This window comes from Harmonia axyridis, chromosome 5, assembly GCF_914767665.1.
Source record: "Harmonia axyridis chromosome 5, icHarAxyr1.1, whole genome shotgun sequence".
NCBI lineage: Eukaryota > Metazoa > Arthropoda > Insecta > Coleoptera > Coccinellidae > Harmonia > Harmonia axyridis.
In genome coordinates this window covers 18955767-18971428 of record NC_059505.1, presented here as the reverse complement: position 1 = coordinate 18971428, position 15662 = coordinate 18955767, and the positions used below count along the sequence as shown (strand labels likewise).

At 35.6% G+C, this 15662-nt stretch overlaps 1 protein-coding gene across 1 annotated transcript; it reads right to left on the bottom strand.

The window, feature by feature from the left end:
- Positions 1-8114: 8114 nt before the first annotated feature.
- Positions 8115-9806, bottom strand: LOC123680848. Its single transcript, XM_045618963.1, has one exon. It carries the CDS (start codon positions 9804-9806, stop codon positions 8115-8117), a length of 1692 nt encoding a protein of 563 aa, XP_045474919.1.
- Positions 9807-15662: the final 5856 nt, after the last annotated feature.

Below are 15662 nucleotides of genomic sequence, written 5' to 3'. Positions count from 1 at the left end.
ATAGTTTTTTCTATTAAGGTTTTCAAGCACTGTAGGTGGTCGTTGGTGCCATAACTAGCTCGAAATCCAGCCTGCTCTCTTGAATGGTAGAGCTCAAATTTCGATTCTAATCTATTTGTGAGAATTCTGGTGTACAACTTGTAGAGGTGATCAAGCAAGCTGATTGGCCTGTAGTTTTCTAGACTTGTTTTATCTTATTTTTTATAGAGGAATATCGTAAGAGAGTCGTTCCATGAGATTGGGATTTTCCTGATTTTGTAGGCATAGATTGAAAAGTTCTAGGATCTTCTTTATCAAAATTGGTCCTCCCAGCTTTATAGCCTCCGTTTCCACCTAATCCTGTCCAGGAGCCCTGCTTTTCTTCATTTTATGAAGTGCGTAGTAAAATTCATCACGGGATATATCGGGTATTTCTTCGGAGCCTTGGTTTTGAATCTTTTGTAGTGGCTCTTCTCTTGCCTGATTTATTTGGGGCTTATATAGGGCAGTGTGGAATTCTTCTACTATTTGTACTAGTTTATCTCTATCCGTTACTATACTACCTTTCCAGGTCGGTAGATTTTTGGATAGTAGCCCTTACCAACCTATGGTCACTGGATGTTGTAAACCTATTCAAAACCATCACATCTTTGAAGATGGACCATTTATCAGTAATGAAATAATCTATTTCGTTCCGGGTTTTCCCGTCAGGACTTTTCCATGTCCATCTCCTGTTTACCTTCTTTTGGAAGAAGCTATTCATCTGGAATAAATTATTTTCTAAAAGAAACGTCAATAATGTCTCTCCTCTTTCATTTCTACTTTGGCTACCAAACTTTTCAAGTGCTACTTCATTCGGATCGGCTATTACTCCTATTTTAGCATCAAAGTCACCACAAATAACAGTGAAGTGGGCAGGATTTCACTGAATAGCGGACAATAAGTCCTCGTAAAATATGTCCACCTCTTCATCAGAATGCGTTGATGCTGGTGCATACACTTGAATGATCTTTAAAGTGTATCTAAAGTTTAGGCGTAAAGTTATAAGTATGACTCTTGTTGAAATGGATTTTGTGGTAAGCAGGTATCTTGATAGTCTTCTATTTATAAGAAAGCCTACTCCACCGATGGAGTCATTTGAACCATTATGATAAAATATATGGCCAGATTTAAAAGTTTCCAAGCTTTCTCCATGTCTTCTAGTCTCACTTATTCCGACAACATCCCATTTTATGTTTTCTAGTTCCTGTTCCATCTCGATGAACCTTTCATTCGAGAGTAGGGATCTTGCGTTGTAGGTAGCAACCTTGAGTGCTAGCTGCTTTTTACTCTTTGTTTTATTTTTGTCTTGTTGGTTCGTTAAATATGAATTTTTGCCTCCCCCAGATTCCGTGAGGCAGCCCTTCTTGAAGGGGTGGGATTTGGGTGTACCCACCTGGGGACCATATCCAACTGTTTTGAAATTCAGCTTGTCTAAAGGGGTTTTGGCCATAATCTTCCACGTTGGCCAGGCGGGTTGGAAGATGGTAGGATGTTTGAAAGGAATTTAGGGTAAGGTGGGAAGATGGTGAGTATGACAATGGTTCCTCCCGAATGGGTTTGGGAGATAAACCAAGGCTCGCGTGGGCAGGAGCGCTTCCTGAAGTAGATCTGTCATCTATCGGGATCATAGATGAGTATCTATCCACTACCAAGTACTTCTTACAGTGGTACCTCTCACAATGGTAAAATTCTCTCTGGAAAACATTATTAGGCCTTTTTCCAGGTTTGATGTAGTTGGTGATTATATTAGCAACTTGGGAACGTTTGATGTTCTTTCCCTCATCTGACAGTCTATCATTAAAATCTATAATGCTCTCTACATCTGACAACAGCCTCGACATGGAAACCCCCTTTAAAGGAATATCAATGCCGAATTTGGGGCCCAGTGCTAGGAATTTCAATATTCTATCTGGTATAATAACAGAACTAACATTCTTGACTCACCTTTCCTGTGGTTCTACTCTCTTTAGAAGTTCATCCGATAGAGCTCTCACCTTCATCAGATTTCTCTCCCTGATAGCAGCAAATTCTCTTCTGTACCTTCTGAACTGGTAAGATTCAAAACGTATTAGCATCTCTGGTGGAAGCAACCCCTCCAAGATCTGCCACAACCTGGAAGAATCACACTCCATTCTTCCTATCTTGGTCACAGTCACAGTGATCTCAAATTGAAGAACGAGACGCCTTGATTTCTCCAACATAGCTTGAACCTGTCTGGACGAACCTAAATCACTTGCTGAGCTGAACAAATAATTCATATTGCTAGAAGTATGTTTGGGAAGTAAACCCTGTCTTTTGCATTCCAAAAGGAACACACTTCGGTTTCTAAAAGATGCCAGTTTCATATTGTACGAAGACCATGACTTCAACGCCTCATAGCTACTCTTCCATAGTTGTTTCTTACTTCTGCATAAAACCCCATGCTTAAATATCAACAATTTTAATTCCCAATATACAACAATAGTTATAAGTTTGATAAGGGGTGTGGGAAAATTGATAAGTGTTATAATGTCACTCTTCTTTATTTCATTCAGTCGACGTTTCGATCCCCATGGGGACCTTCTTCAGGACTCTACAATAGCAAAAGAAAACAGTCAGAACATGGCAATCACAAAACATGTAAAAATAGTACATACCGAAATACAGAGTTGTAAAGATCTTATTTGCTATTCTATGTTTCATCTGTCATGTGCGTGTATTCTGTGGCATGTCTGGTTGACAACATATTTGACAACCTCTCATTTTGTTGATTATTCTGTTTACCTTATTTACAAATGAAAATTGATTTCTACTCTTGCGCTAAAGAAGTATCAGATCTTTTTTCGCTAAATTAGTTGATGTTCTTGTTCTTTGCTTTCTTGAGAGCTATTGATTTGTGTTCAAATAAGATCTTTACAACTTTGTATTTCGGTATGTACTATTTTTACATGTTTTGTGATTGCCATGTTTTGACTGTTTTCTATTGCTATTGTAGAGTCCTGAAGAAGGTTTACATCGGGATCGAAACGTAGACTAAATGAAATAAAGAAGAGTGACATTATAACACTTATCAATTTTCCCACACCCCTTATCAAACTTAAAACCATTGTTGTATATTGGGAATTAAAATTGTTGATATTTAAGCATGGGGTTTTATGCAGAAGTAAGAAACAACTATGGAAGAGTAGCATATGAGGCGTTGAAGTCATGGTCTTCGTACAATATGAAACTGGCATCTTATAGAAACCGAAGAGTGTTCTTTTTGGAATGCAAAAGACAGGTTTAACTTCCCAAACATATTTCCAGCAATATAAATTATTTATTCAGCTCAGCAAGTGATTCAGGTTCGTCCAGACAGGTTCAAGCTATGTTGGAGAAATCAAGGCGTCTCGTTCTACAATTTGAGATCACTGTGACTGTGACCAGGATAGGAAGAATGGAGTGTGATTCTTCCAGGTTGTGGCAGATCTTGGAGTCGGGTTGCTTCCACCAGAGATGCTAATACATTTTGAATCTTACCAGTCCAGAAGGTACAGAAGAGAATTTGCTGCTGTCGGGGAGAGAAATCTGATGAAGGTGAGAGCTCTATCGGATGAACTTCTAAAGAGAGTAGAACCACAGAAGGGGTGGGTCAAGAATATTAGTTCTGTTATTATACCTGATAGAATATTGAAATTTCTAGCACTGGGCCCCAAATTCGGCATTGATATTCCTTCAAAGGAGGTTTCCATTTCGAGGCTGTTGTCAGAAGTAGAGAGCATTATAGATCTTAATGATAGACTGTCAGATGAGAGGAAGAACGTCAAACGTTCCCAAGCTGCTAATATTATCACCAACTACATCAAACCTGAAAAAAGGCCTAATAATGTTTTCCAGAGAGAATTTTACCACGTTAAGAGGTACCTAAGTGAACATCAAGAATTGCTTGTATTACGGGCTGATAAAGGCAATGTTACGGTATTGATGGATAAGGATCAGTACGTAGAGCTATCCAACACAATTTTGCTCAATGAACAATATTACCAACTTCTTCCAAACAGAGATCCAACCATCAAAATACAATGTAAATGTAATGCATTAATTAAGCGATGGTTTAGTGAGGGCCACATAACACAAGTACAAGGTAAATTACTGTAAATTTACAATTCAGGTCCCGCTAGATTCTACGGTTTACCAAAAATTCACAAACCCATTCTTGCCTTGAGACCAATAATATCATCTATTAACACCCCCACATCCAAACTGTCAGTTTTTGTTTCAGACATCCTGTCTAAATATCTTTCTTCTACCAGAAGTAGCTATTTTATTGAAGATTCCTTTGCTTTTGCCCAATATGTGAATGATTTCCAGTTACCTGTTGATTATGTCCTTATCAGCCTGGACGTTTATCTCTTTTCACCAACATTCCTGTCGAGTTGGCAGTCTCAGCTGTTGAGAACAAGTGGGACACTATCAAAAACCACACAAGTCTACCTGAAGAAGAATTCATCCATGCCATCAAGTTGTGATTTCTTCTAACTAATTTCTTTTTAATGTTTGGTTTTTCAAGCAGGTGCTCGGTTTCCATATGGGTTCCAACTTCAGTCCGTCCATTGCTGAAGTAGTAATCGATTTCCTTCTGGACTGCATTCTTGTTAGTATTCCTTTTCACATTCCTTCCATCAAAAAATATGTTGATGATTTAATATGTGCTGTACCTAAAGACCAGGTTGCTTTCATTCTAGACAGGTTCAACAGTGAACATGAAAGTATACAGTTTAAGTTGGAGGAAGAAACAGCGAGTGGTGTCCCATTCCTGGATACAAGTGTGATTCGAACACTGAAAAATAGGCTGATTCTGGATTGGTACCGAAAGCCAACAAGTTCAGGGAGATAATTAAAGCAATCAATGGCCATGTGAAAAAAATCAAGATACTTACACTATTTTTCTAATCATCCACATGGACAAAAAGGGAACATGATTTTAGGATTGAAGAATCGCATCGAAAAAATAGCCCATCCAAGTCTAAGGCAGCAGAATCTGAGGTTATTGTTACAATTGATGCTAGAGAATGGATACCCAAAAAGGTTGTTGTCCAGATTAATTTACAATACCACTCCTTCGAGACAGCCAACGAATGGAGAGAGGGACGCATCCACCACTGTGGACACTGAGAACGTAGATAGAATTCTTTACTCTTCTATTCCCCTAACAAATGGTATGACTAACGCATCAATTAACCTCCTGAAGACCACAAAAAATAAATTGATTCCGAAATCTTATTTTAAAATTGACAGACTATACAGTCGAGTGAAAGATAATATGAGTGGTGTTATATTGTAATACATGTTCAATATGGAATGAGGTGTATATTGGTCAGACGTCTCAGCTTTTGAAGAGAAGGATTGCTCAACACAAGAGCGACATCAAGAATACAAATAAGATTTGTGCCCTAGCAGACCATACCCGGGACAAAGATCACCCAATGAATTATGATTCCACCAAAATCCTTGAATGTGATGTAAGTGGAAAGAAAAGATTTTTCTTAGAGATGTACCATATTAAACGCCACACTAGTTCTATGAATTACAGAAGGGATGTAAACAATATTAGCTCCATCTATACTTATTTGATTCATTATGACCAGTTTGGTGGGAGTGAATTGGATGGATCAAATAGAGTGAGAATTTCGACAAGTTCTGCAGTCGTAGGGATAACGTAATAATGAATTCTGTGTTCCGGACTATTTCTGTGAGAGGGGATTGGATTCGGTTCATGGAGTCTTTCAAAAATCGTATTTGTTCTGAGTTCGGTGAGAGTGAGTTACTGCGACCAATGTGATTCAATGCTATTCTATGTTTCATTTGTCATGTGCGTGTATTCTGTGGCAAGTCTGGTTGACAACATTTTTGACAACCTCTCATTTTGTTGATTATTCTGTTTACCTTAATTACATATGGTAATTGATTTCTACTCTTGTGCTAACGAAGTATCAGATCTTTTTTCGCTGAATTTGTTGATGTTCTTGTTCTTTGAGTTCTTGAGAGCTATTGATTTGTGTTCAAATAAGATCTATACAGCTCTGTATTTTGGTATGTACTATTTTTACATGTTTTGTGATTGCAATGTTTTGACTGTTTTCTATAGCTATTGTAGAGTCCTGAAGAAGTTCCCCATCGGGATCGAAACAACGACTGAATTAAATAAAGAAGAGTGACATTATAACAATTATCAATTTTCCCACACCCCTTATCAAATAAATAATTTCCAACTACCCAACAATCATAAAATAGCATCATTTGATGTGATAAACTTATTCGGAAATTTGGAAAAAACTAACCTAATGAAAATTTTGGAAAAAAAGTGGGATATAATTAAAAATCATACAAACATCGAAAAAAAGCTTTTCCTAGAAATTACTCTGTTTATTCTTGAAAATAATTATTGTACATTTCGTGATAAATTCTACCAACAAGTATTTGGCTGTGCTATGGGGTCAAAACTGAGTCCAATTATATCATCATATGTTATGGACGATTTACTCGATAACAGCATAAAAGAATTAAATTTTAAAATACCATTCTTAAAAAAATTCGTGGACGATATCATCATAGTATTACCAGAAGATCAAATTGAACACACTATGAAATGCTTCAATTCCTACTGTAAAGATTTACAATTCACTGTTGAGATGGAAGATCACGAACAGGGAGTTCCCTTTCTCGACACAAAAGCATACCGACATAACAACACCATAAAATTGAATTGGTACAGAAAAAATACAGCATCTAATAAATTCATTAATTACCACTCAAACCATAATATGAATATAAAAGTTAATTTTATCGTTGGAATGAAGGAGAGAATAAACAAAATATGCCATGAATCCTTCAGACAAGATGCATTAAAAAAATTATTTGAAATTTTGAAACAAAATTCATATCCAACAGGTTTGTTGAATAAGCTTCTGTACGCTTCGGATATAACATTTGAGTCACGTAGACAACAGGAGAATAATGACACAGTGGAAAAAATTTTATGCATCATTCCCGAATATAAACAAACTGACCTCGAAAATCAAATATATTTTCAAAAATGAAAAAGTTCAATTGACAACCTACAATCAAAAAACAATAAAATCATTATATAGTAATCTCAAAGACCCAATACCAACAAAATTAAAAAGTAATGTGGTGTATCAGATAAAATGTCAAGATTGTCAGGGTATGTATATTGATCAAACTTCCCACTGGGTTAAAAGTAGAATAGCTCTACACAGATCGGATATCACAAAACAGAAAGATCGATGTGCACTTACAACGCACGCTCAAAACTTGGACCATAAAGTTGATTTTGAAAATGTTGAAATACTCAAAACGGAAAGAAACTATCAAAAGAGATTGATTCATGACATGATCCAGATTAATAAATATGAAATTATTATCAACAAGAAATCTGATACAAAAAAATCTCAGCAATATTTACAGCTATTTGTAAGAAAAAGAATATGAATTTTACGACGGTCCTTTAGATGAATGATAAGAAAATCACGATTAAAAACATATTAATCTGACTTGTCATCGAGACATATTGACAACTAATTAAAAAGACGAAATAACCCAAATCAGAACAGATCACATTGTTGTTTTTAAAATGTATTCGTGTAAATTCATTTATATTTTTATATCAAATTAGTTTTATACCTGTAATATGCAATGTCGAGCTCACAACTCAATAAGTTTTAATACATAACCTCAATTTCGGTAATAACAAACAAATTATAGTAGACAAATTTTATTTATATAAACTATATTTGTAATTGTAGAAACCCTGAAGATGCAATAAATAAATTGCGAAAGCTTGGTGAAGAAAAAAGAGTACACTTTTTACCTAAATGATACATGAGTCTCAATACCCTTAAACAAATATTTATATATATATATATATATATATATATATATATATATATATATATATATATATATATATATATATATATATATATCTATATATATATATATATATATATTTTTTTTTTTTTTTTTTTTTTTTTTTTTTTTTTTTTTTTCACACTATGAGTGGTGTCTACATCTATGATGGCTCGGGCTGTATCAGCCAAGAGCCAGCAGAGTTTTCACTGCGGAAAGAGTACTTGCCGAATAATGGCCACCGTTCCCAACACCACAGCCTTCTGCATCCATTGTAAAGTGTTGTCTGGAAGTTGGAGCTCGGCCAGGTGTTTCGTGGTGTTAACGTGCACGAGTCCATTACTGCTGATGACTAGAGGAAATATTCTCACCTGTCTCTCAAGTTTCAACAATGTTTTGAGTTCTCTTGCTAATTCTGAGTATTTGACGATTTTGCTGTCATAAGCTTGTGCCAAGTTGTGATCAAGTGGCACCGAGAAGTCTACTATAACAGCCATCCTCTCCCTTTTCATCCACAGTACAAGATCTGGACGGTTGTGCTCCAGAGGCCTATCTGCCACAAAGGGAAAATCCCAGAAGATTTTAGCCTGTTCATTTTCTGCTAGTGCTGCCGGTGTGTATTGATAGTGTGGTGTGAAGTTTCCAAATATTCCCCATCGTAATCCGAGCATCTGATGGACCACTTTGCCCATATCGTTGTGCCTTCCCAAGTATTTGGTGGATGCAAGTGGTGTACAACCCCCCGACAGGTGCTGTACGGTTTCCTCCACTTGGTTGCAGATCCTACATTTCGTGTTTTCGACTTGTTGTTTCATGATATATTTTGAGTAGTTCCTAGTTGGAACTACTTGATCTTGAATGGCATGTAGTGCTGCTTCAGTGCTTGCGTATAGGTAACCAGCAACGAGGTAAGTATGAGATCGTGTTTTATCTACTTCTGGCTGATTAATGCTAGCGTGAAATCTCCCGTGAAGTACTTTGCTACGCCATCTTTCTCTCATATTTTCGAGTTGATTATCATCTGTTTCAGGTTCTGCCGGGCTAGCTAAATTGAGGGCGGTATATTTTGTGTCCCATACCACCACTCTTTTGTGAAGCGGTAAGTTGCTCGAGAGGAAGTAGTTTTTCAGGGATTTAATTTCTTTTTCAGTTGCAGACTCCATGCTGGATAACCCGCGACCTCCCTCCGTTCGTGGAAGGTATAGACGCTCAATTGCTGAATTGGGATGCAATATGCCATGCTTCGTGAAACTGACTCGGACCCATTGATCCAATCGCCGCAGTTCCGTCGCCGACCAGGTAAGTATTCCGGAAGTGTATGTTAAAACCGGTATTGCCCACATGTTGATGGCAGTAATTTTATTTTTAGCATTGAGCTCAGTCTTGAGAACTCTGTTGATTCGGTTCTTGAATTCTTCTTCAGCTATCTCCATACTGCGTTTCTGTCTAATCTCAAATGACTGTTGAATTCCCAAGTATTTGTAGGTGTTCTCCAGACCCAGACTACGTATGCTTGTACCGTCAATCAGCCCCATGTCATCCTCCTCCGCCATTTTTCCTCTCTTCACGTGCACAACCGAGCATTTTTCGAGGCCAAATTTCATTTTTATATCTGCGCTGAAATTTCTTACCAGTTCAAGTTCACCTTGCAGTTGTGTAGTTCCTCTGGCATAAAGCTTTAAATCGTCCACATAAAACAAGTGAGTGAGCTTAGCATAATCGTCTATTCTGTAACCATAATTGCTTCGATTCAGTATGTTACTTAGTGGGTTTAGTGCAAGACAGAACCACTCCGTGCTCCAGTTGTCTCCCTGGAAGATGCCTCGTTTTATACTTATCTCCTTCGTTCGATATGACTTTGTTCCTTTTACTGACAGGGTGGTGCGCCAGGTTGCCATAAGATGTTCCCAGAGGTGTATTAATTCGGGACTGATTTTGTATATTCAAAGGATCTCAATAAGCCAAGAGTGTGGCACGGAGTCATAAGCTTTCTGATAGTCAATCCAGCACATCGATATATTTTTGAGTCTTCTTCTGGCCTGTTTCGTGACGACATTATCAATCACCAATAGTTCTTTACAACCTCGGGCTTTCTTCTTGCAGCCATTTTGCTCCCAGGCCAAAATCCTGTTGTTACGGATATGCGTGCTTACTTTAAACCCGATAACGAAGGTCAGGATCTTGTATACAGACGGTAGGCACGTGATAGGCCTATAGTTTTGTGGTTGAGTTAAATCACCTTTCTTGGGCAGCATGTGAGTTATGCCCATTGTAAAATAAAAAAAAAATATATATATATATATATATATATATATAGATTTGTTTGACCGCTTATACAGACCCGAATCGATATACTCTACCGACTTTTCAGACCAAAACTGACGTTGTCAGACCCGACTCCGGGTCTGGTAGCGTTTAACCATATATTCTTGATCAGGGACGTTCGGGGATGCCAGGGATAAATTTTCAGCCGGGTGTGAAAAATCGGTGAAACATCATAATATATACAGAAAACTTCAGGGTTCGGCCAGTGCGAGGGCGCTTATATCGAGAGTAACACGCTGTATATAATTGATATATTCGATCGACTACTCCAGACCCTAAATATGACAACGCTGTAGATTGTATATAAACTTAAACCTCACACTCCGCACTGCTTATACAAACCCGGTATATAGGACCGACGTCGATAGAAATCATTTTTTATTTGTTCTTATAGAGCTCGTAACTCGGATATTCCATTTTTCTGAAATATACATCTAAAAACCATACGATTTGAAGCTTATACAAACCCGGTACATTGAATCGACGTCATGAGAATTGAATAGTGATCCTTTCGATTATGAACCTAGCAGTCATACTTGAAGAATTTATTAAAACTAATAGTATTTTTCCATAGGTAGTCGTTGTGATAAATGCTTTCTTTTAGAGAACTTGGAATTCTGCTTAAGGGAACAGAGATACATGAAAAATTTTATGAGTGGTACAAATTTTCTTATTAACTTGAATGAAACGCATACGTGAACGTAAGTGGTTCTTTCATATACAATTTTTTTAAATCTGTCCCAAACGTAAAAATCCGAAGTTGATGGAGCTGTACTTCTCACTGGGCACGATCAGGTTCTGTCATATGTATCCTTCGATAAGGAAGCAATTCGTTCAAAAATATACCAACGTTGAGCCTAGAGTATGCGGAACACTCATTCTATTGAAAAATGATTTCACGCCTATCAATCAACGAAACTTCCAGAAAAGAAGTTTCATATCTGTTTCCGAAAATTCTTCATAATTTTCCTGCCTATGATTGCACGAAACTAGTGAATGCGGAACTTTCTCTTGAGAAAAAAAGAAGTAAATTCGCCAGATTCGAAAATATTTCTGGCAAATCAAAAGTTGCATGCCAAACATACTATTCAACCTCAAAGCGAAATAATTATCGAATTGGGATCAACGTGGAAAATGAAGACGAAAAATGAACTAAGGTAGAAAATCTTTTAAGAATCAAAAGAACTTCAAATTGAGGGTTATCAATAAATATGACTCAAACGACCGCAAATGAGTCATACCAACTTATTCTCCACGGTTCAAGTCTTATTTGGAATCATCCTGTATAGAACTTTAGTTATTGTGTAGTGCAGCATGTTTTTCTGCTTGTTACAGGAGAGCTGCATGCGATCATTTTTCTTCAAAGACTTTGATCTTCGGATTTTGAAAAAAAAAAAATTATCAAGCAATTGAATTCGAATATTTGATGAGTATTTGTCGTTCGAAATCGATTTTGTCGGGCGCAGACATGATGAGTATAGAATCAAGTTTAATGATTTATGACTACCTATGATATAACTTTATTTTATATTGTTTTGTATAAACAATGAAAATATTATATAAATGAACCGAATAAAAACCATGCTTCACAATCAAAACTATGTTGGAAATGATGGCCAATAATAAAAAGAACGGTTTGAATTCAATCAATTAGGAGTGTTAAGGAAGAATACAATAGATTGGTATAGTGTTATGAGGAGATATTGAACGTTTTCTGTGAAATTCATAGGAATATCGAAACTAAAAAAAATGAATCAAAATAAAATAATTGATATAAATGTTATATCGATAACTGGAATGATCTAATTCTTAGTTACAACTAGTTGAATAAAATAAATAAATGAAATCATCTGGAAAAATAAGAATGTGTGAGTGAAATAGATATTGTGAGCGGGTACTTGATTGAAAAATTCATTGAAAATATAATTATAATAAAAACTGAAAATATCACATAACTGCAAGTCTGCAAATAAGGTTTAAAAATAACAAAACAAAAATAAAATGAATACTTTTCAGTCTCAAACAAATATTTTCAATTACACTCTATTTTTGCTAGTATTCTTTATATACCAGGATTTTAATTCGAACTCGGGCATCATTCTGGAAACTTGGCGAATGCATGGAAATGAATTCCATACATTCATGTTTTCTGGGAGGATTCTTATTCCTTACATGATTCTTGAAGTGTATTAGTACTAATTGCTTCTCCTCTCCTGACCTTATATGGCGTTTTACTTCTTTGAGTGATCACGTCAGTTGATGAGCCTTGAAATATAAGTATCAAATATAAGATTTCTGGGCTTTTCACGGCCATTATCTGAAACAGAACCTATATAAAACATTTAATATTCCTGCATATTGAGAAGGTGTACACTCTGTTTGTGAGGTGCGAATCAAATTTTGCCTCAGATATAAAAATTAATTATTGAACTGTTCAAAATAATCATCATTCGATTTTCATTACAATAAATATTGGAAGTCATAACACAAACATGTATTTTGTTAGATGTAAATCAGGAAAATTTCTATGAAAAATAACAATTCTTTTTCTTTCTAAACATATATTACACTAAATATAAATTATTCATCAAACTTAAAGAATCATCGAAAGTTTTACTTTCACATGGCAAATGACTTATTGAAATCTGTGGACTTCAGCTAAGGGAAATTGTTCGTGGCCACCAAGATTTACTATCGTTAGATTTGTTCCTTTGGTCACATTCAAAGAGTATCATTCATCAGTTGAAAAATTTCGAAATAAATTATCCGGCACTGTTAAATTCAGAGAACTTGGTGGCCACCGAATATATCTGAAGTTCACAGATTATAATGGATAGTCTTTAGGGTGACTTGCTATGTGGAACTGAATTTTTTGATTATTTATATAGTTGGATGAGCAATTTATATTCCATGTTATCATTATGAAAAGGAAATAAAAAGCGATTTCATTTCTCATAGAAATTTTTTCGAATAACATTCAAAAACCACAAGATTGTATCACATCTATAATAACTAACAGCAATAAAAAATGATTACACAAATAGATTCTACTGAAAAAAGCTCCTGTAGAATGTTTTTGTTTCATTACTATAGTACCAATGATAAGAATGGTATGGGAACTTTTCTTTATACTCCATTTTAAACTTTCTTTGTGTAGCTTGAAAACAGATATACAGAAGGGCAGACCAAGAAACAGATGAATGGACGGACATACAGACGTACGAAAAGATAATCAGACATACGGATGGAATGTCATACATACATACAGACAAACAGGCATATGGACGGAAGGACAGACAATGAATTTGACTTATGATTTTTCATCAGGGATTCGCAACTCTATCGTTTGAGATAATTTTCGGCTTAACATTCGAAAACGAAAACTTTCCTCGAAAAACGAGCGCGCAAGTACTATTTTTCTAATCTTTAACATTCTGTGTGATTCGAATTAGGAATGCATGTATGAGGTTCTAAGAAAAAATTAAAATTTTCTTGGTTAGGAATAACTTTCGATATACTTACACAATCTCCCAATCTATAATGATGACCCATCGATGCACATTGCTTATTTAAATGAACCTCTTTTTCAAAGTCGATACCTACAGAACAGATTATCAGTTGTTTCATAATTTGTATCACTAAAATTAGTGAGGCAATAATGAGTTATTGCTTCGAACAATATCATAATCTAAAGAAATTGTCTCATGGAGTATTCATAATCTATTCTATTTAAAAATATAATAATAATTTTTACTATGCAGTTGCTGCGCGCGGACATTGTTCCTTCACATCCCAACACAACTCATACCAATTAAACGATACCACAATAACACAAAAATTTCGAGCACTTTTGTATGTCGAATAAACAAGATCGGACCCAAATGCGAGAACTGTATATAATTGTTATGGTCAATCAACGTCTCCATTCCCTCAATGTGGTTGACCGCAGATGAAAGGCAACGATTTCAATATTAGATATTTCATCTTATCTGTATATAAACCTAAAACTAACACTTGGCTACTTATACAAGCCCGGTAAAAACGGCCGTCGTCATGAGAAATGCTCATTTCGAATTGTCTGTACCCAGATCGAAAATGAAATATTCAAACTATTTGCATTATATGCAGGTGATGTATGTAAGGAAGGAAAACGACTTCATGATTTGATTCTTGTATGAAAATTAGAAGGAGTAGTTCAATTATTTTTCGAAATCAGCCTCATTTCCAAGATACATTCCGTACAGCTCTAATAGTGTGTTGGCGAGTTTATGGTTATTGATATTTGTAACTGCTCTGAATAAACATCGAATACAATTACTCTACATAATGTTCGAAATTATTTTTGTGAAGATGATATTTCAGACATATAATCAGACTTTGGAAAAGAATATCGAAAGAGTAGAGTAGAGTAGATACTTTTTTTGAAATAAATCGATGCTTACGAGTATATCTGACCACTTTCAATACAGCCACACGAAATCTTAGAATATTTCATTCTATGGTGCACTAACTCATTGATATGAAATGAGAAGAAGAATTTTTTCGAATGACCAACAATTTTTCATTCTCATACGATTTTGATGGAACAAAGCGTAGATGTTGTTTGTTGTTGTGAAATAGATAAATTAATCACTTTATTTCCATATACAGTTGATACTCCTTCTAATTTTCATACAAGAATCAAATCATGAAGTCATTTTCCTTCCTTACATACATCATCTTCATATAATGTAAATAGCTTAAATATATGATTTACGAGCTGCGTATAGAAAATTCCAAAAGAGTATTTCTCATGACGACGCCCGTATTTACTGGGCTTGTATAAGTAGCCAAGTGTTACTTTCAGGTCCATATACAGAAAAGATGAAATATCTAATATAGAAATAGTTGCCTTTTATTTTCGGCCTACCACATTGAGGGACTGGAGACGTTGATTGACCATAACAATTATATACAAAGTGGGGCGTTCTCGCATGTCGAGTTCGATCTTGATTATTCGATATAAAAAGGGCGCGAAATGTTCGTGTTATTGTAGCATCGTTTAATTGGTATAAGTCGTGTTGAGAAGTGAAGGAACAATGTCCGCGCGCAGCAACTGCATAGAAAAAATTGCGACAGGAATGGGTATTATTATTATTACATTTTTTTATAGAATAGATTCTGATTACTCCATGAGACAATTTCATTAGTTTATGATATTGTTTGAAGCAATAACTTATCATTTTCTCACTAATTTTAGTGATACAAATTATGAATCAACTGAAATCTATTCTGCAGGTATCGACATTGAAAGAGAGGTTCATTGAAATAAGCAATGTGCACCGATGATCTAATATTGAAATCATTGCCTTTCATCTGCGGTCAACCACATTGAGGGAATGGAGACGTTGATTGACCATAACAATGATATACACAGTGGGACGTTCTCG

Excerpts from the sequence above, each read along its gene's own strand:
- LOC123680848 (XM_045618963.1), bottom strand. The coding sequence starts at position 9,806 with ATGGCAACCTGGCGCACCACCCTGTCAGTAAAAGGAACAAAGTCATAT.